General features: G+C 40.7%; 1 protein-coding gene across 2 annotated transcripts in view; it reads left to right on the forward strand.

Annotated features, from left to right (window-relative positions):
- The window catches only part of OTC (ornithine carbamoyltransferase), a 64,113-nt gene extending 46,833 nt beyond the window's left edge, over positions 1–17,280 (forward strand). For both annotated transcript variants that reach the window (XM_035003038.1, XM_035003029.1), the window contains 4 exons: positions 6,216–6,269; positions 6,350–6,499; positions 9,207–9,344; positions 16,284–17,280. In XM_035003038.1, the coding sequence (XP_034858929.1) occupies positions 6,216–6,269; positions 6,350–6,499; positions 9,207–9,344; positions 16,284–16,343 (402 nt within the window). In that variant the 3' untranslated portion in view covers positions 16,344–17,280. The remainder of the gene's footprint in view (positions 1–6,215; positions 6,270–6,349; positions 6,500–9,206; positions 9,345–16,283) is intronic.
- The last annotated feature ends 2,336 nt before the right edge of the window (positions 17,281–19,616 follow it).

Genomic DNA, 19,616 nt, shown 5'->3' on the forward strand with positions numbered 1-19,616 from the left:
AAGAAAGCAATGAAATCCAGACAGCATAGAGTTCCCAAGGCATGGAGAGAATGTTGTCATTTTTCTAATACTGCAATTTAGTAGAAAAATGTCAATCTAGTGTGAAGGTCACAGTGATGGCATCTACGCCAGCTTATATTTCAAACTCAACTCCAGCAGCCTTGCGGCTTTTTAAATCTGAGTCCCAGGCGGCTGTGAAAATGCCCCCTGTATACTGCCTGCTCTGCTGCTAATCTCACACAGCATGTACAGGAGGCATGACTTCTTTCATGGGTCCAAAGTAACCCTTTTGATATGTAAGAAGCTGGTAATGGTTGCTGCCTCTGAGAAGGGGAACTGGGAGGTTCAAGGACAGAGATAGGAGGGAGAATTTATTTTCATGGTATATCCTTTTATATGGTTTGAATTTCTTAACGTGTTTGTATTTTACCTGCAAAATGACATACATCCATAAATAAATACACCCAAATAAAAAAAATAGATGCCCCAAAGAGAAGCCCTATGTTAAGATGCCCCCAGTCTCATACAAAATAAATAGGCATTTTAGAGGACAAAAATTAACCCTCCAAGAGACTCATACACAAACCAGTCCTGAAGGATCCCCACAGAACCTTTTAAATATCCCATCACTAATAAGTCAAGCAGAGAAAGTCAATTATCATAGGGTTTCTCTTATTTGTGGAACATAAGAAATAGCATGGAGGACATTAGAAGGAAGGGAAAAATGAAGGGGGGAAATCGGAGGGGAAGACGAACCATGAGAGACTATGGACTCTGAGAAACAAATGGAGGGTTTTAGAGGGGAGGGGGGTGAGGGGATGGGTTAGCCTGGTGATGGGTATTAAAGACGGCATGTACTGCATGGAGCACTGGGTGTTATACGCAAACAATGAATCATGGAACACTACATCAAAAACTAATGGTGTAATGTATGGTGATTAACATAACATAATAAAATAAAATAAAAAAAAATACCCCATCACTACTATTTCCCCATTATGTTTCTGATTGGCTACTAATATCCAATCAGGAGTCTTTAAAGGGAAAACTCCCCTAAACAGAGACTGCTTCAGAAACAAAGTGAAAGATAGGATTGGCCCTCTCATTAAGAGATGACTATTCACAATTACTGTGCACTAGTGTGTTTCTGGCAAGGCATGTGTTTGCTGTTATCTCAGTAGTGAGTGCGAGGGTTCACTCTGATAAGCTAAGACATCCAGAGGCAAATATGTCAGGCCTAAAAATCACTCCCTGCTTCTGCTTCTTGAGTTTGAGACGTTTATTTGCCAATCACCAGGAACATGAATTACACAATGTGGGTTAATGGCTGAATTTCTCTCGTAGGAAATACCCAAATCCCCAAGGCTTTCATGTGCTCTTCACCCCTTCCTGCATCAGTGTCTTGGGCTGGGTTCCCCACAAGGGATTTGATGAGGATTTGTGTACAGGTGATTTATTAAAGAAGTACTCCTAAGGAAGACCTGTAGGAGAATAGGAGAAGAACAGAGAAAGGGAAGAATCTAAGAGGGCCATTTATAGTCACCAACCATCCCGGTTTGCCTAAGATGGAGGGATTTCCAGGAACATCGGACAATCGGTGCTAAAACCGGGAGACTCCCAGGCAAACCGGCATGATTTGGTCACGCTTGTGCCATGTCAGGCACCATCCTACAGAAGGAAGCTTCAGCCTGATCCCACAGGTGAGCTCAGGAGCGTAACTTATGCCCCAGAGTTGTCTCAACCTGAGGCAAGGAGGGTGGGCTTTCTTTTTTTTTTCCTTAAAGATTTTATTTATTAAAAAGATAGAGAGAGAGAGAACACGAGCGAGGGGAGGGGCTGAGAGAGAATCCCAAGCGGGCTCCACACTGAGAGCCGATGCAGGGCTCGATCTCAGGATCCTGAGATCATGACCTGAGCCAAAATCAAGAATCAGATGCTTAACCAACTGAGCCACCCATGTGCCCCCGAAGGTGGGCTTTCATCCTTTGAACCAGTCGTTGGTCAAGGGCAGCAAGGGGAGGTAGGGTGGTAAATCCCCTGGCACTTTTGGTAGGAAAAGCAGCTGGGTAGCCAGAGGGCTGTCTTCCGAGGAAGAGCTGCAAGTGCTGTTAAAAGCCCATTGAAATGGGGAGAGGGAGCAAAAGCTATAAAAAGGAGTCCTAGGATGGCACCTGGGTAGAGCACCAGCCTTGTCCGCTGCCTCCTGCCAAAGAAAAAGGAAACAAAATGCTTTTCCCTAGTGCTCTTGCTGAACCAGTTTGAGTCAATGCGCCCTGCTGCCTTAGTTTGCAAGGGCTGCCATAACAAAGTACCACAAACTGGGTGGCTTTGAACAACAGAAATTTATTGTTTACAGTTCTGGAGACTAGAAGTCCAAAATCAAGATGGTGGCAGGGCCCACGCTCTCTCTGAAGCCTCTAGGAGAGGATCCTCCTTGTCTGTCTCCACAGCCCCAGGCTTCCTGGGCTTGTGGCTGCATCCCTCCAGTCTCTGCCTCCATGTTCTTGTCTTTATGCCTGTGTTTCTTTATACAAATGCCCCTCTTCACAGGAGGACATCAGTCACGTTAAGGTAGGCCCACCCTAATCCAGCACGACCTCATCTTAACTCATTACATCTGTGAAGACCCTCCTAAGTAAGGTTACATTCTGAGGTTCTGGCTGAGAATGAATTTTGGGAGGATACTATTCTACCTAATACACTTGCCACAGAAGGAATGGCGGGCACGGACCATAGCATGTATTAGAAACCACCCTATTATAGTAAACTGTGGGGACTCAGAGAGAGAACTCTTACAGCAGATAATTCTCTTTCATTCAGCATAAACGAAAATGAAGGGTCAGATCGGACATGTGCTTAAGGCGGTTCTTCTTCACTTTATGGGAAAAGTTAGCACACTGTCACTACAAATCCAGTTTGAAGAAAGGCTCTGTATTAATGCAAACTATGATTGCATTTGGTTTTTACAGTGAAAACATATCTTAACAATAACTGTTCCCTGCTAGAAGATGTTTCTGGAGAGGCTTTATTCTGTTGGAAAAATATAGGATTTAAACATTTTATGGTGTGTCAGAGATGTTTTATTAACACCAAAGGGAAAAATTTGAGTCTTACAAAGTAGGTTCAGTATTGTTCTTATGCAGAAACTCATTTAAATGACAGAGAGCGCTGAAACTTTGTTAAATCTTAGTGGGAGTAAGAGTTTTAAAAAGTCTTTGGGAAAGTCCGATAGTGCAGAAGTTGTTTAGTTAATTTGTAAGTAGGCCTATTTTCTTTCAAGATAAAGCCAGGAGATTTATTGTAAATTTAAGAAGCCCTGAAGTTTCCAAGGCCATAATTAATCTATTTCCCCATTCTTCAACTGAGAATAACTTACATGTTCAAGAAAACATAATTTTGTCCTTGACTGTAAAATTGCTCCATAAACTATTGATGGTAATGATTTTAACATTGTTCTAAGTGAATATTTAGACTGAACTGGGTTTGTTAATCACCATCTTCCTCTGGTTTTAAGATTTATGTAAAAGCCAATGAGTGATTTAGTATTGAAAGCTGAGCTGTGAGTAAAGAATTTCTCTTTGTATTCTCAGTCATGGCCCAGTGCATGCAAGGTTGGGTGATTTTCTAATTTCCAAACCTCTCTGTTGGTTCTCGAAGTACTTATTGATTCCTTCTGTAAGAATGATTATATGTAGGGAGTATAAAACCTGCTCTCTAGAGGGAAGGCTAAATTTTCAGGGCAGGAGGCACATGGGGTAATGGCCAAGTCTCTTCATTTATGTTTACTAGTATGAATGGTCACAACATTAGTTACTAAATTAGCAAAGCTTTATTAATTACCTTCTCCAAATCCTGATAAAAAAAGCTCCAGAACTTATGGCTATTTGAGGGTGCTAAAATGTCTGCAGCCATCATCATCAGCATCATGCGTAGTTTCTTTCGAGAATTTTGTAATGAGAGAAGGAACTACAGTAGACACTCGTGTGCAAATAGACACAGTTTCAAATGAATGAACCTGAACATACCTGTGGCAGGATGAGGTTCCTGGGAGTAGACTCTGAGACAGAGTTTGGTGTGCAGGATGTTTATTAGGGCATGCCCTTGAGATCAACATCTGTGGAAGGGAAGGGAAGGAAGCAGGAGTGGGCAGAGGAAGAAGCCGAGCCGTAGTGCAGGCCCAACAACAGCCTCATCTGACCTTGCAGAGACTTCTAGATCCGAGATGGCCATTTAGAGCTGTTCCAAGTTGGGAGGAGGGAGTCAAGTTTCCATCCCCTCCTGTCAATCAGTCATTGAATGTAGGCCGCCCCAGAAGGGGATGCGACCTTGGATGAGTCAGCTCTCTGCAGCTGAGGCAGTGCCCAAAGAGGGTTGGCGGCTGAAAGCCATCTTCTGGCAGCACGCCTAGCAGCTGGGGGAATGAGTCCTTTATTCACGAAGGGGGGGATATGAATGGCATATCACAGGGTGCACCACAATGCTCCACTGAGCATTTATAAAACCCGACTTATAATAAATGCCAAGAATTCAAGAAAATGAGAAGGATAGAGGAAGGTGAGAATAACTGTGGTGTTTAGACTGACAAGACCTCCATATGGAGGGTCCGGAGGTGAGGCTGGGCTAGAGGTTTGACAAAAGAAGAGCTGACATGTTCCAACAAAGACACCCAGGAGGCGACAGGGGGAGGTGTTCAAGGGTGAAAGGCTGAGATGGCAGAAAAGGGCAAGACATGTACGGCGGTAACAATAAGATGGGCTTTCCTGCAGCAAGATGTTGAGAAGAATTAAAAGAGACAGAAACCCGGAATGCGGGCAGAGGGAGAGACTCTTAATCAGCTTTGACTTAAGGAGCAAGTGGTAAACACTGCAGGCTTCAGAGAAAACAATCCTTGCTGCTGTGTACAGAACAGGTTGGAGGGTGGGGAGGGAGGCAGCGGGGCTACCGGAAGGTCTGGAATAGCTCGGGGGGGGCTTTAGTGCCCCCTAACGTCCCCTCACCTAGAGTTGAGACTAGGCCAAGCAAGCAAGGCTCCTCTGGTGTGCCATTTGTGCTCACAAAGACTCTGACAGGCCTGCGTAGACCCTGTGTCCCAGGCACCTGGCGTGCTTCACCCAAGCGCCGTCCCTGCTCTCACCAAACCATCCCAAACAAATATATTTGAGCAAAACCAGCGTACTTGTGGTGTAAATGCCATTTCAAAGCGCACGCCCTGCACTCAGAATGCTGCTACGTGGCCTGTGAGTATTTAGCTGCGGTGCTTGGGGAAGGTTCTTCTGAGAGGGAGACATTTGAGCTGAGACCTGAAAGCATTATCCACAGGAAGTGAGTGGAGCAAAGCATTCCAGACAAAAAAGCATTAAAAAAAACTAACAGACTCTTAATTTCAGGAAACAATCTGAGGGTTGCTGGAGTGGAGGGGGGTGGGAGGGATGGGGTGGCGGGGTGATGGACATTGGGGAGGGTATGTGCTACGGTGAGCGCGGTGAATTGTGTAAGACTGATGAATCACAGACGGGTACCCCTGAAACAAACAATACATTATATGTTAATAAAGAAATAAAAAGAGAAACAAGTTACAAAAAAAATAAATCTTAAAAACAAGAACAAAACAAAAAACCCACACAGCTCGTGGAAAGATGGGAGACAAAACTGCATCAGCTTGTAGAATTATGTATATAATCCTTTTACGCTATTAGAGGAAGGAGAAGAGGCACTACGGAGAGCTGGGAAGCACCACGCCCTGTTTATCTTGCTAATTAAAGAGGTCAAGGATAATAAGAGAAAGATGGGGCAGCTGGTTACCTTGTTAAATTCCCAAAAGCACTATGAAGGTTTGGAATTCTATTTTTTTTTAAAGATTTTATTTATTTATTTGAGAGAGAGAGAATGAGAGACAGAGAGCACGAGAGGGAGGAGGGTCAGAGGGAGAAGCAGACTCCCTGCCGAGCAGGGAGCCCGATGCGGGACTCGATGCGAGACTCGATCCTGGGACTCCAGGATCATGACCTGAGCCGAAGGCAGTCGCTTAACCAACTGAGCCACCCAGGCGCCCCAAAGGTTTGGAATTCTAGATGTAAATATCGCATTCCACTGAAGGCGGCTGAGCTACAACTTGAAGGACAGCGAGAATACTGTTGAGAGTAAAATAATGCATATATAAGACAGCCTAATACAAAACAATTGCCTAAATAATAGTTGAATTCTTCCCTCTGCAGGGTTATGAGCCAGATCGCAGTGTGACCAAGTTGGCAGAGCAATATGCCAAGGAGGTATGCTCCTTTTATGTAAACTTAGAATGGCCTTTCTCTGTCCCATGAAGTGGTTTAACTGGCATGCTTGTGTATGCTAGAATGGCACCAAGCTGTCGCTGACGAATGATCCACTGGAAGCGGCTCGTGGAGGCAATGTATTAATTACAGACACGTGGATAAGCATGGGACAAGAAGAGGAGAAGAAAAAGCGGCTCCAGGCTTTCCAAGGTTACCAGGTTACAATGAAGGTACAAATTGATGCCTCTCTGAAGGTTCATTAATTCCATTCATACAGGGCCGAACCATCTAATCACTCGTTCACTTTGGGGACAGCCGACTGTCCTTTCCTTCCCTATAAAGGACTCGCTGACTGCATCCTCCAGGGATTTCTCTCCTCCTGAAGCTTAGCTATGTCCTTTGGAAAGACACTTTTGTCCTGGATGCAGGAATTTGCAACCCGGGCGGAAGGGAGAAGCAAGCTTTTCCCTCTCACGGCAATGGAGGCATGGAGGCATTGGAGTGCTTTGCTCAGTGTGTATCTAGAGACACTGCTACTTTTGTTGCATGCAGTTTCTTCTGATTTCTCCTCTAAGAAAAGCTGCATAATTATGTTCTTCAGGCTAGTCCTTGCCTCTAGTTGTTAAGGCCTCTCAAGTCCGGTTTAGCTTTGCTTACTGCTTCCAGGGCATTCATTCCCAGGGGAATCCCATCTACTCTGATGCCTTTCATTAAGATCCGAAGCAATGCTTCTCAGTGTTGAGCCTGCCTCCGGATTGCCTGGAGCTGTTAATACACAGCCGGCAGGACCCCACTCCCCTGGGGTTCAGAATTAATAGGTCAGAGGTGGGACCCAAGAACTGCAATGCCGCTGCTCCCGGGTCACACTTGGAGAACGGCTCTTCTGGAGGAATACTCTACCGGGCAAGTGTACATTGGGATTTTGTCAGCAGAGCAGCTAGTCTGTTTTGGTGGAGAAAGGGATTGAGCAAACACAGTACATATTTCATTGATAAAGCAATATATAAATACAAGCTCCTTATTTATCCATGTCAATAGAATGAAGTTTGGAAAATAAAAAAGTGAAAGTGTCTTTCCTTCATCCCTTCAACAGTGACTATTCCCAGAGGGAGCCACTGTTCAACAATTTGATGCATCTCTTTGCAGACCTTTTCCGTGTATTTATATATGCCTTCACATACACACACACAACTATTGATTGCTCATAAATGGCATATTAGACATATTATTCTGACTTACATTTCCCACTTAACAAATCTTAGATTTTCTTGTCCATTTATTTAGATACTTTTCATTCCTTTAAATGGTTGCATAGAATTCCAAAGTCTGGGTGGACTATGTTTTATGTTGATAAATTAGGCTATTTCCAATGATCCCAATTACAAACAATGCTGCAATGAAGATCCTTATACATATTTCTTTGTGCAAGTATTATTGGAGAATCGATCGCTGGAAAAATAATTTCTGGGTAAAGTGGTATATACTTTTTAAAATAGATAAATGCTGCTAAATAGCCATCCAAAAAAGAATTGATAATTTATACTCTCTCCACACTCTTTCTATTCTTAGTTATTTACATTTTTAATTTTTAAAATCTGTATCTCATGCTTTTTAAATTTTGCATTTCCTTGATTACTAGTGAAGCTAAACATCTTTTCATGTTTACTGGCCATTTCCATCTGTTTTTCTATAAAATGCTATCCTATCCTTTGCCCATTTTCTATTTTTTTGCCATTATTGGCTATAGGAATTATTTATACATTATGGCTAATCCCTTGTCATATATGTGGCAAATACGTTCATGGAGAAATTCTAAACTCCTTGTGGTTTATCTCGTACTTGCCTTGACCAACCTTACGCATTTTTGTGGTGCTGGGACTGCAGGCTTGAAGGACATTCATCTCACTGATGTATGACTGACTCAAATGTTACTCCTTTCCCATGTTACTTTGCCACTATTTTAGAAATTCAGAAGGTTCTGAACCTCGAACAAGTATGGGAAGTAAAACAAAATTTTAGTACAAAGGCAGTAATTTTGAGGTAAGAAATTATGAGGGAATGCAGTTTTGAATCTGTAAGTGAACAATGGAAATGGATGGGAAAATGTAGCTTTTAGGACTAATGGCTGGAGAAAATTGAAACTGTTAGGACTTTTGTATTAAGAAGGAAACCTCTGGTGCATAGTGCCCATAAGCCTGTTTAGTGCACTCCTATCTCAGCACGCTCTCTTTCAAAAGTGTTTTAGGATGTGAGGGCGATCTGGCTGCGACATCTGTCACCCCATTGATCGCCAGGGTTGATTCGGCTGATCTGGCTGGCTGGGCGGGTGTCCCCTTCCTCCCTCACCGCTCCATGTGCGTCCCTCCCGAAGCTGTGCGCTCGGTCGAAGAGGACGACCTTCCCCGATAGAGGAGGACCGTTCTTCGGTCAAGGGTATACGAGTAGCTGCGCTCCCCTGCTAGAACCTCCAAACAAGCTCTCTCAAAAGTGTCTTAATTAGTGATGAAATGTGCTTCAACCGCTAAAAACCGTAACTTGGAGATAAGCTCAAAATATAACATAATCCCATAAAAGTGACTTTTAAAATATATTGGGGCATAATGGGTGACTTTTGCTATCAGCCACAAATTGTACCGATAGAACTCTTTACTGAAATGTCCACAATCCCTCTAGACAGAGAACCAGAAAACTGAGTTAGTGGTTTAATTTGGAGTAATGATCTCCCAAATCAAAAAAATGGCTATAAAATTCCATAAGCTGAAAGTACCATTTACGTTTCCCTTTGGTGCCTTGAATTTAAACCACCACTCTGCCTCATCTCTCCCTTTGCATTTGGTCTCTGACTCCACACCATATGTGTGTTTAAATATTGAAGAAGACAAATGTGATAGCCGCATATGCTAGTCAAAACACAGTCTCATCCCATCTCTTCTTTAGACTGCTAAAGTTGCTGCCTCTGACTGGACATTTTTACACTGCTTGCCCAGAAAGCCAGAAGAAGTGGATGATGAAGTGTTTTATTCTCCACGATCACTAGTATTCCCAGAGGCTGAAAACAGGAAGTGGACAATCATGGTAAGCAAGAAATGGGGAATGGAGACTAAGAAGGGGTTCTCTGTGTGACCCTAACTTAGTCATTCATACCTTTTGGTAAATAATAAGCAACTGAGATTATCCACCTACATGACTTGCTCATATGGCATCTATTTTTTTCCCAGAAAGTTCATAATAGATTATTACTGCTTATTAGTATTTATATTATGTTTTTAATGGTGTAAAATTGATATCCTTCCAAATATATCTATTCTATTATTATTTTTTAGAGAGAGAGAGGGCAGGGGGGACGGGCAGAGGGAGAGGGAGAGAAAGAATCCCAAGCAGGCTTCACACTGGGCTCAATCTCATGACCCTGAGATCATGACCCGAGCTGAAATCAAGAGTCGGGTACTCAACCAAATGAGCCACCCAGATGCCTCCAAATATATCTATTTTAATAAAAATTCTGACTGCTCTTGATCAGCCTGAACGCCAGCCACCATTGCCTGCCAACCATTATGTTGTATAATTCTTATTTTACAATCCCCTTGTTAATGTTTATAGAGGTCCCTAATTCAGTGCCTGGCACAAAATGAGTGTTCAAAGAAATTGTATTTCCTTTCTCTTCTCTTCCTTTCATGACTTACCTAGCTCATTGTTTTGGTTCTCTACTTGACTTTGGCTTATAGATATATCTGTTTTAGGTATTGAACATTTTGAGAACTGCAACAAATCTTAAAAAATACTGGTTCCCTTAACATAAGTTTCACCTTCATCACTGCTATTCTAGGAAATACTAACCTCACATCTGTGTGTTACAATATTCCAAACATCACCTTCTTCTCTAGAAAACTGATATTCAAGTGCCATAATTTAGTACCACTGTTTTTTTTCATTTTTAGTTGATTTAACTGATCTCAATTTTTGTACCAGCTGGAGTCTTACTGGAAAACAGAGTCCACTCTAGGAAAGATAAAAAGATAATATAGGAATTTATTAAAAGACATTTAGCAGTGCCCAGAATCTCTGGGGAAAGAAGGTGCAGCAAATCATTCTTGGATACCACATATTCAGAAATACAGGCAGGACAATCACCCAACAACATTGTGGTTCTTTAATAGCCAAACACCACTGACACAGCTACCCAAAGCCTGGTACCTAAGACCCTTGAAACTAAATGCCAGATACCCCATTATCGCTGCCCCAGCAGAACCAGATACCCCCACCTGCAAATAGACCAGAAGATCTAATCTCCCAGAGGATGGCTTCCACTGCACATTGTTCACTTATGGCTCTAAGACTTGAGTAGATACATTTGAGTGGCATGTCTGCACCTTAGCTTCTGGGAAATGTAGTTTATAGCTTGCAACTTCTGGAGTACAGAAAACCGAGCTGGAAAAGACTCTGGTAATTTTTTTTTATCTAATGGGAATACATTTTATCTAAATGGGAATAGATAGGGTTATTGTGAGCATTAAAATAATACATGTAGAGCATTTAGTATAGTATCTAATATACTGTAAATATTATTACAATTATTATCACTGACCTCATCTTCATTGTTGACCTAATACAGTGACCAGCAGGGGTTTGAGCTCCACTATGGCTGCTTGAAAGCCAATCATGATTCCCTTTTCAAAGGAAAGTTATGTGTCAGGCCTAAGTTTGTCATATCTAATAAGAGGGATGGGTTTTTTTTTTTTTACTGTGCTTTCCAGCTTGCCACCTCAGGACACTAGCTTTGGTCAAAATGGCAACTGCCACGTTACCTAGACCAGTGCTTCTAAAGCTTCAAATGTCTATTTGAATCACGTAGGGATCTTGTTAAAGTGCAGACGCAGTAGGCCCGAGATGGGGCCCAAGAGCCAGCATTTCTTTTTTTTTTTTTAAAGATTTTATTTTATTTATTTGAGAGAGAGAGAATGAGAGACAGAGAGCATGAGAGGGAGGAGGGTCAGAGGGAGAAGCAGACTCCCTGCCGAGCAGGGAGCCCGATGCGGGACTCGATCCTAGGACTCCAGGATCATGACCTGAGCCGAAGGCAGTCGCTTAACCAACTGAGCCACCCAGGCACCTGAGCCAGCATTTCTAACAAGCACCTAGATAATGCAGATGCTGCTGTCCTGCAGACCACATTTTGAATAGCAAAGATCTAGATGACAAAAAAGAGAATGTGAGCTCTCCAACCATATACCTCAGGAAGAGGCATGGCAAAAAATTTTCCTCAAGCTCTATTCTTTCTCAGAAAACGATTGAAGTTACAAAGATGAATCAACCTAAATCTGTTAAAATATGACCTTTGTAGAAATCCAGTGGGGAAAAATTAAAAGAAATGTTGCCAAAATATCATTTATGGAGATGCTCTGCGCTTCCGAATTTTTGAAGAGCTTATTAAACAACATCTTTAAATTGAATTTACTTTATTTTTTAAAGATTTTATTTATTTACTTGTCAGAGAGAGAGACAGAGAGAGAGCACAAGCAGGGGGAGTGGCAGGCAGAGGGAGAAGCAGACTCCCCGCTGAGCAAGGAACCCGATGTGGGACTCCATCCCAGGAGGAGGAGTCCCTAAGGAGGAGCTTAGGGATCATGACCCGAGCCTAAGGCAGAGGCTTAACCCACTGAGCCACCCAGGCGTCCCTTGAGTTTACTTTAAAAAATTAAATACATCATGTATTCACATTGTTGATATGCTTACAAGGATATATATATATACATACATAGATAGATACACATACACACGTACATACACAAAGTGAAATTTTATGCCCACCTATTTTCCATCTGTCTAAGCCCTACCACCATCTCTCCATACCCCACCTTCCTGAAGTGCCCACTATTATTAGGGGAAAATATACTTTAAAGCAAACAAGAGGCATAGCCATGTTGAAATGAAGGTAGAGCATCTAAAATAGAAAGAATACTTGCCTGCGAGCGAGGAGACCTGTACCCTAGCTGCATGCTTTACATACTGCTTACTTTATATACTTTATATAGTCTTTAATGCTAGTCAGCTGTGCCATCTTGGATAGGTATTACCTCTCTGGTCCTGGTTTCCTCACAAATAAGATAAACAGGTCAAGCCATATCGATGGCAAATGATTTTTTTCATAGGTCCTCAATCTCACCAACAGGCTACTGAAGTCCTATGTTCTGGAAGAGAGGAGGTGACACACATGCTACACTCTTCATGTGTCTGAGCTAGACGATTGGAGGTCCCACTGAGTGAAGTTCATGTTGGCAATCATACACTATGCATCTACTGGGTGCCAGTCCCTCTGCCAGGCATTGGAAATTAAAAAAAAAAAAAATGAATAGTATGCAGTCCCCACTCAGCCTGTACAAGTCATAGGAATATGACATTTTCAAGAGAGATGAGACCCTAGAGATTGGCTAGTCTAAATTCCTATTTTACGTGCAAAGAAATGATTCTTACGTAGCTTATTTAGAATGGCGTTTAGGCTCAACACTACTGAGATAGATTTATCTGGGATGTTCTAAAGTCACAGTATCTGTTTTCCTCTAGAACTTCCCTATCCAATGCAATAGCTACTAGGCACGTGTGGCTATTTCTATTTAAATTTAAACTAATTAAAATATAATACAATGTACGAGTGAATTCCTCAGACATGCTAAGCACATTTTAAGTGCTCAATAGCCACACTTGGCTGGTGGCTACATTATTTGTATTTGACAGCAGAGACATAGAACATTTTGATAATTGCACTATGTTCTACTGGACAGGACTACTGTCTAGAGAATGATTTCCACACACAATTTCATTTAAAATCAGATGGAAAAAGAAAGGAAAAATATAATCTAGCCTCAAGTTCTAACATGTCCATAATGACTGATAATGATGGCAAGTATATAACTAAATTGGGTGGGGCTTGTTCTAAAAGCATATAACATTTTTAAAGCAAATGCATACTCTTTCAGTACTTAGAGGAGCTTTTCAAGGCCTCCATGTTGGGTGAGTTCTAGCTATGCTTGTCAGAACACTCTAGTAATCATATCATTCTCTCCATAGAGCACAGGCTTTTGGATCCCCCCCCTTTTTTTTTTAATATACCCTCTCCTCCCCACAAAGGTTGCTTTTGCATTTTTCAATAATTAGTAAGGTTGTAGGACTCATAAAATGTCAAGTACCTTTCTTCCTTTGCCTACAATTTTTACTGTGAACCTAAAGTAACCTAAAGGGACCCTGCAAAAGAGCTGATACTTCAAAGCACTGCTATCAGGATGATCCTTAGATAATACAAGACCACTGCAAATCTAATTCACAGTATTTTAGTCCTTTATTTCTCTCCAAGTTAGGGGTGCCAGATCAAATACAAGATACCCAGTTAAACTGGAATTTTAGATAAACAACAAATAAATTTTTAGTATAGGTATGTCCCATGCAGTATTTGGAGCATACTTATAGTTTTTTGGTTTTTGTTTTTAAATGTTGCTTTCTGAAATGCCAATTTAACTGTCCGTATTTATTGATTTAACCAAGTCTGGCAACTCTACTCCAAGTTGACTTTCTAAGATTTAACATTTGAAAATAAATTTGACACATGCAATGACCATTAAAAATAAAACAAAACCTGAGATGTGATCCTAGAAACCCATAAAGAAGCTAAAATATTTTACCTGGGAGATGTTCTTATCCCTGAGTTTGGCCTTCCTAGTTTCTTCTTGTCATTCAGATTTCAAATGCCATTCCTTTAACAAGGCCTTCCCTGGCCACCCACTCTTAAGAGATTCTCCAGCCTCCTTTATCCCATTTTTAATTTTATTTTATTTAAAGATTTTTTATTTATTCATTTGAGAGAGACAGAGAGAGAGAGCGAGCAAGCAAGAGCATGAGCGGGGGGGAAGGTGAGAGAGAGAAGGAGAAGCAGACTCCCTGCTGAGCAGGGTGCCTGACGTAGGGCTCAATCCCAGGACCCCAGGATCATGACCTGAGCCAAAAGCAGACGCCCAATCGACTTAGGCACCCAGGTGCCCCTCCATTTTTTATTTTATTTTCTAATGACACTTACCACTACTTGATATTTTCTTGTTTCCTGTCCCCCTACTATAATGAAAACTCCTTCATAAGAGCGTCGATCTTGTCTATATTGTTCTTCGTTTTACCCGGGATGGTGCATGACACCCTAAATATGTGCTCAAAACATTTTTGTAGCCCAATGGCGATATAGGATATTGGTTGTAGAACACAGACTTTGGAAATCAAGTTAAAATCTGGCTCTCTGTGTGATCTTGAGCAAGTATAAGTCCAGTTTATTCATATGATAATGGAGATAAAAATAGGAACAACTTCGTAAGTTTATGAGGATTAAATGAAGTAAGAGTCATCTGAGCATAGTGGTTCAGGTCTTACGCATAGGCAGATGCAGATCTATCCCCTACTATCACCACTCAGGAAAATACCTACACCTTCCTCGTCTGGATTTTCTCTCTCTTAACAATTCATACAAGTAGGGAAGGATATTAAGTGGTATGATGCACATAAAGCACTCAGTACAGGGCCCAACACATGGTAACTGTTCAATAAATACATTCAATGAATACCTATGAAATATAAGACCTGCATTTCTGATATAGGCTAGGGACACATACAGTATGGTCAAAAGGAGACAGTAAGTACCTGTAAGGCAGTAAAACCACCTCCTAAGAGTGAAGTCAGAGAAACCTGAGTCCAAACCCGGTTGTGCACTATCTGTTGTTTCCAGGATTTTCCCATCTATAAATGATAATAACAGAAGTTACCTTAGAAGCTTATTGCATTAAATGAGATAATGTATAGACATTTCTCTCTAACTTACCTAGCAGCACCTAGCATAGTGCCTGGCAAATATTTCTTAAGTGACCAACACATGATAAGGCACTTAGTCTGGTACATAGTTAAGCATTCAGTAAGCATTTGTTGTGGTGGTTTCTGATATTATTACTATTGTCATTATTGTGGAAGTTGGGAAGAGTAACAGTGCAAATTACCATTTGTGGGTGACAGCCTAATGGGAAGCTATATTCTTGGTTATAAATATTCCTTCATGAGGACCCACATTCAGATAGACATTGTTCACTAGCCCAAACGATTTCCTTTTCTTACTCTACATCTGATTGATTCTAAACTTCTCTAGGTTACAAGTGACCAAACCACAGCATAACATCAGGATGAGAGGGATTATATTTCTCCAAAACCAGCCAATACCTAGGTTTCACTTATGACTGGAAAATCCAGTCATGGCTACCACCATGGTATCTCATTTTACCTCTCTTACCCACTAGTCCTGGAATGAGGCCTAAGTAAACATGGGGTTTCTGCATTTATTCGGGTCAGCCTGATCCCTCCTGACCTTCCTCTATCCAAATAAAAATAAATATTAATTCAGAACTGTCCCCTTGTCATTTCCTTGGGAAAACACACTTTAATGACAGGCCTTCAAAGTGGCAATCCAGTTCCTCTTCCTTAAGTCCCTAAGCAGACTCTTGCTAATGTTTACCCATTTTTCTTTCTTTCTTTCTTTCGTTTCTTTCGTTTCTTTCTTTCTTTCTTTCTTTCTTTTCTTTCTTTCTTTCTTTCTTTCTTTCTTTTTTTCTTTTTCTTTCTTTCTTTCTTTCTTTCTTTTTTTCTTTTTCTTTCTTTCTTTCTTTCTTTCTTTTTCTTTCTTTCTTTCTTTCTTTCTTTCTTTTTCTTTCTTTTTTCTCTTCCTTTCTTCCTTTCTTTCTTTCTTTCTTTCTTTCTTTCTTTCTTTCTTTCTTTCTCTTTCTTTCTTTCTTTCTTTCTTCCTTCCTTCCTTCCTTCCTTCCTTCCTTCCTTCCTTTCTTTCTTTCTTTCTTTCTTTCTTTCTTTCTTTCTTCCTTCCTTCCTTCCTTCCTTCCTTCCTTCCTTCCTTCCTTCCTTTTTCTTTCTTTTCTTTCTTTCTTTCTCTTTCTCTCTCTTTCTCTCTTTCTTTCTTTCTCTTTCTTTGTTGTGTCATCCCAGGCTGTCATGGTGTCCCTGCTGACAGATTATTCACCTCAGCTTCAGAAACCAAAGTTTTGATGCAGTGATGTTTGTCAAGAGAGAAACAATGTTCTTCAGTAACTGAATGAGTCAATTTATGGAGGAAGAAGAGAATCTAAGAAACAAATCCTGATACACAGTATAGGTGAATGAAATGATACTGCTTTGCCATTGTGGAACCTTCCTGAAGACCTTAATTGAAGTGCAGATGTACTACGATACATGGCTTGACTTGGTTTAAGCTCTCTAATGCACAATTTCTGAGTTACATTTGGGTATCATATTAATCATCATATACATTTGCTTCAACTAAACATAAAATACTGTTCATAATGCATAATGTCTAAGCCATTAAATGTAATCTATGCTTATTACCTTAATAAATTATCACCCGTGCTAATTTATAAGTAAACATTTACCAGCAGTCGGCTGCTGGTAGATCTGTGGGCTGTGTTCATATCCCCCAGGACCAACAAGGAAGCCAAATGATCCATCTTGCTGATGTAGTACAGTTTTCAGGCAAATGAGGTGCACAGACTATTCACTTATGGAGGCAAATGATGAAATTCTCAGAAAACAGCTATAACTGTGCCCAAACTCAAGTTTTTTTTCCAGTCATATGTGGGAAGGAGGATTTTTCAAGAGCACACATCTCTTCTCCGTAATGAACACTTAATGTCAAAAGCCTAAAGAAGGCTTTGTGAACAAGTGGCAAAACCATGGAAACCTAGCTGGGAACATAAGATCCATTACAGAGTGGCATTTTCATAGGTTCAAATTCTCCAGCAGGAGCGATTTAATTTTTTCATGTTTGTGCTTATTGTGCATCTACTCACACCACACGCTGAATGTGTCTATAAATCTACTGCTTGCCATATTTTAGTCCATTCTTTCTCTACAATTTTTGTTCAGGATAATAAAAATTTGCATCACTGGATTATTATAATGTAATTAAAGCTACATGCTTTTGTGGGTGACCAAAATTTGTATTGTTGAATTATTATGATACAAATTAAACATTTTTAGTTAAAATATTAAATAACATAAGTGGAACTTTAAGAAAATAATGTATTTTGCAGAGGACAAAAAAAGTAACCATCTTTACATTTCACCTCTACTATTAGAAGAATGTTTCCAGGCTGGTTGACAGATATTCTTTAGCAGATACCTATGACTTAAATGAGTAAGAGATGAATTACAAAATAGATTTGCAATGAACATGCAATAAAACATATTTTTAGGGGGGAAAAAGGCTGATAATGTTACAAGAGAAAAATCAGTTTTTCTAGTAAATATCAAAGTTGACTTTCTTGTCTATGATAATTTCTTGGGACCACTTAAGAAAGAAATAATGCAGTTTAAAAGACTATCTTCTTTCAGTAGAGACTATAGAATGATTGAACCAGAAGGTGCCATGTAGACTGTGGAGGCTCTCCCTCAAATTACCTACATACAAAGGACATAATCCTGAATATCCTTCCACTTTCTAAATGGTTGTCCATGGCATGGCACTTAAAAACTACCAAAACCAGAACACAATTAAAAACATATCTCTTTACTGCTTACTCTCTGAACCAAATGGAAGGTATACTTTTCTTCACTCAATCAGAAAGAACTGCTAGTCATTTTCTTGTCATAATGTAGTCACTTTACCTCAAAAATCCTCAAAGTTTTCTTTTTTGTATACACACAATTTAATATCTTTCTCAACCCAAAACCCTAGGAATTTATTTGCTTTCTTAACTTTTCATCTTAAGAAGACATTATTTATAATATTAGGAATAAAGAAAACAGGGAAGGAAGATTTAGCCATAATTTTTCCAAAGCTATTTTTAATCTCCTGCTTCTTTTTATGCTTTCCTCCCTCATCACCCTTCCTATGTATCTACTTCATCAACAAAGATTAACAAAAACTCTAACAATGACCCTTGGGTCTCTGGTGTACATAATAGATCCTACCCACTTAATATAATGAGCCAAAGAGTTCCTTTCTTCCAGGCTTTCTTCATTGCAATATTGGAAGTAAAACATCAAGTAATTACACTGCAATGATTTCAGTGTTGGGGAAGAATTAACAGTTTTTTTCCCAATTATAAGTTTCTAGGAACTTTAGAAAAGTCATCCATTGTCAGCTATTTCTAACGGATATTGCATTAATGATCTGACTGTAGTAAAATCCCCAGGCATATCTGCACAGTTTAGCATGGCAATGCCACGTTAGACCTCCTACACAAGCAAGTGACCCTAGAACCTCAGTTAAAATGGCAGGGGCCCCTTGGTCCAATGCCAAAGTTTCAAGGCAAGTCTCCTCATGTGATAAAAATGAACAAAGAATACATACAGAGAAGGTATATCCAGAATATATTTTGGGGGGGCACCTTTCTGTTTTGGAATCTCTCATCAACATCTAGATTATGGAGGTGGCTGAGGCACATTTTGAGACATGGCACCACTCAGCAATTTTGTAGGATTGATGTCTTTTGATAAATATAAAGGATTATATCAAAGAACGGAAAACCAGTTCAGTCACAATGATTAGACTCCTACAACTGGGAACCCCATATACTGATATGAAAGTTGTGAAAGGATGCAGAAAATAAGGGATAATGCATATATTCAACACCCTCTGCAAACTATCTGGGATCCTACAAATGTAGCCACTTGACCTGATTTACCTTATAGGCTGAGTGGAGAACAGAAAGCTGGCTGGTCCAAGACTATGGTTCGGTGAGGCCAAGGGATAGAGAGGAGAGTTCATACCCGAGGCAGGCATGGATATAGATACCCAGGGATATGAGCGGAGATCCAAAAGATATTGATGTAGTAGATACTGTTGGTGCCCCATCCAGATCCCTTTTATCTAGGTTTGCCCATCCCCCAACTGCCATTAGGGTTGTCCGCTAATAGCTCACAGCTGCCCTGAAGTGCTACCCTCAGCTACCAGGAAGCACTTAGCCCAGGAGATTAGACTCTCACCATCATCCCACCACCAGCAGCGCACAGTCAGTGAGCGACTGAGAGAGGGGTGTACAAAGACTTGGCTCCCTTCCCTCCAAATAGGACCAACTGTGGTAAAATTCATGCTCCAGAGCTCCCCACGGGATCAGGCTGAAGCGAGTATCTGTTTAAGAACACATCTTTGATTAGCTTCCCCTGCTGCTTAACCTGTGCCCCTTCTCCTGAGAATGCTTTCTCAATAGGTTACTTGCGCAAGAATCCCCATCTCAGGCTCTGCTTGTAGGGAATCTGATCTAAGACAATCCCCAAATAAGAGTTTTTTTTTTTTTTAAAGATTTTATTTATTTGAGAGAG

This window comes from Mirounga leonina, unplaced genomic scaffold (assembly GCF_011800145.1).
Source record: "Mirounga leonina isolate KUSES-001 unplaced genomic scaffold, KU_Mleo_1.0 Mir_101609, whole genome shotgun sequence".
Classification (NCBI taxonomy): domain Eukaryota; kingdom Metazoa; phylum Chordata; class Mammalia; order Carnivora; family Phocidae; genus Mirounga; species Mirounga leonina.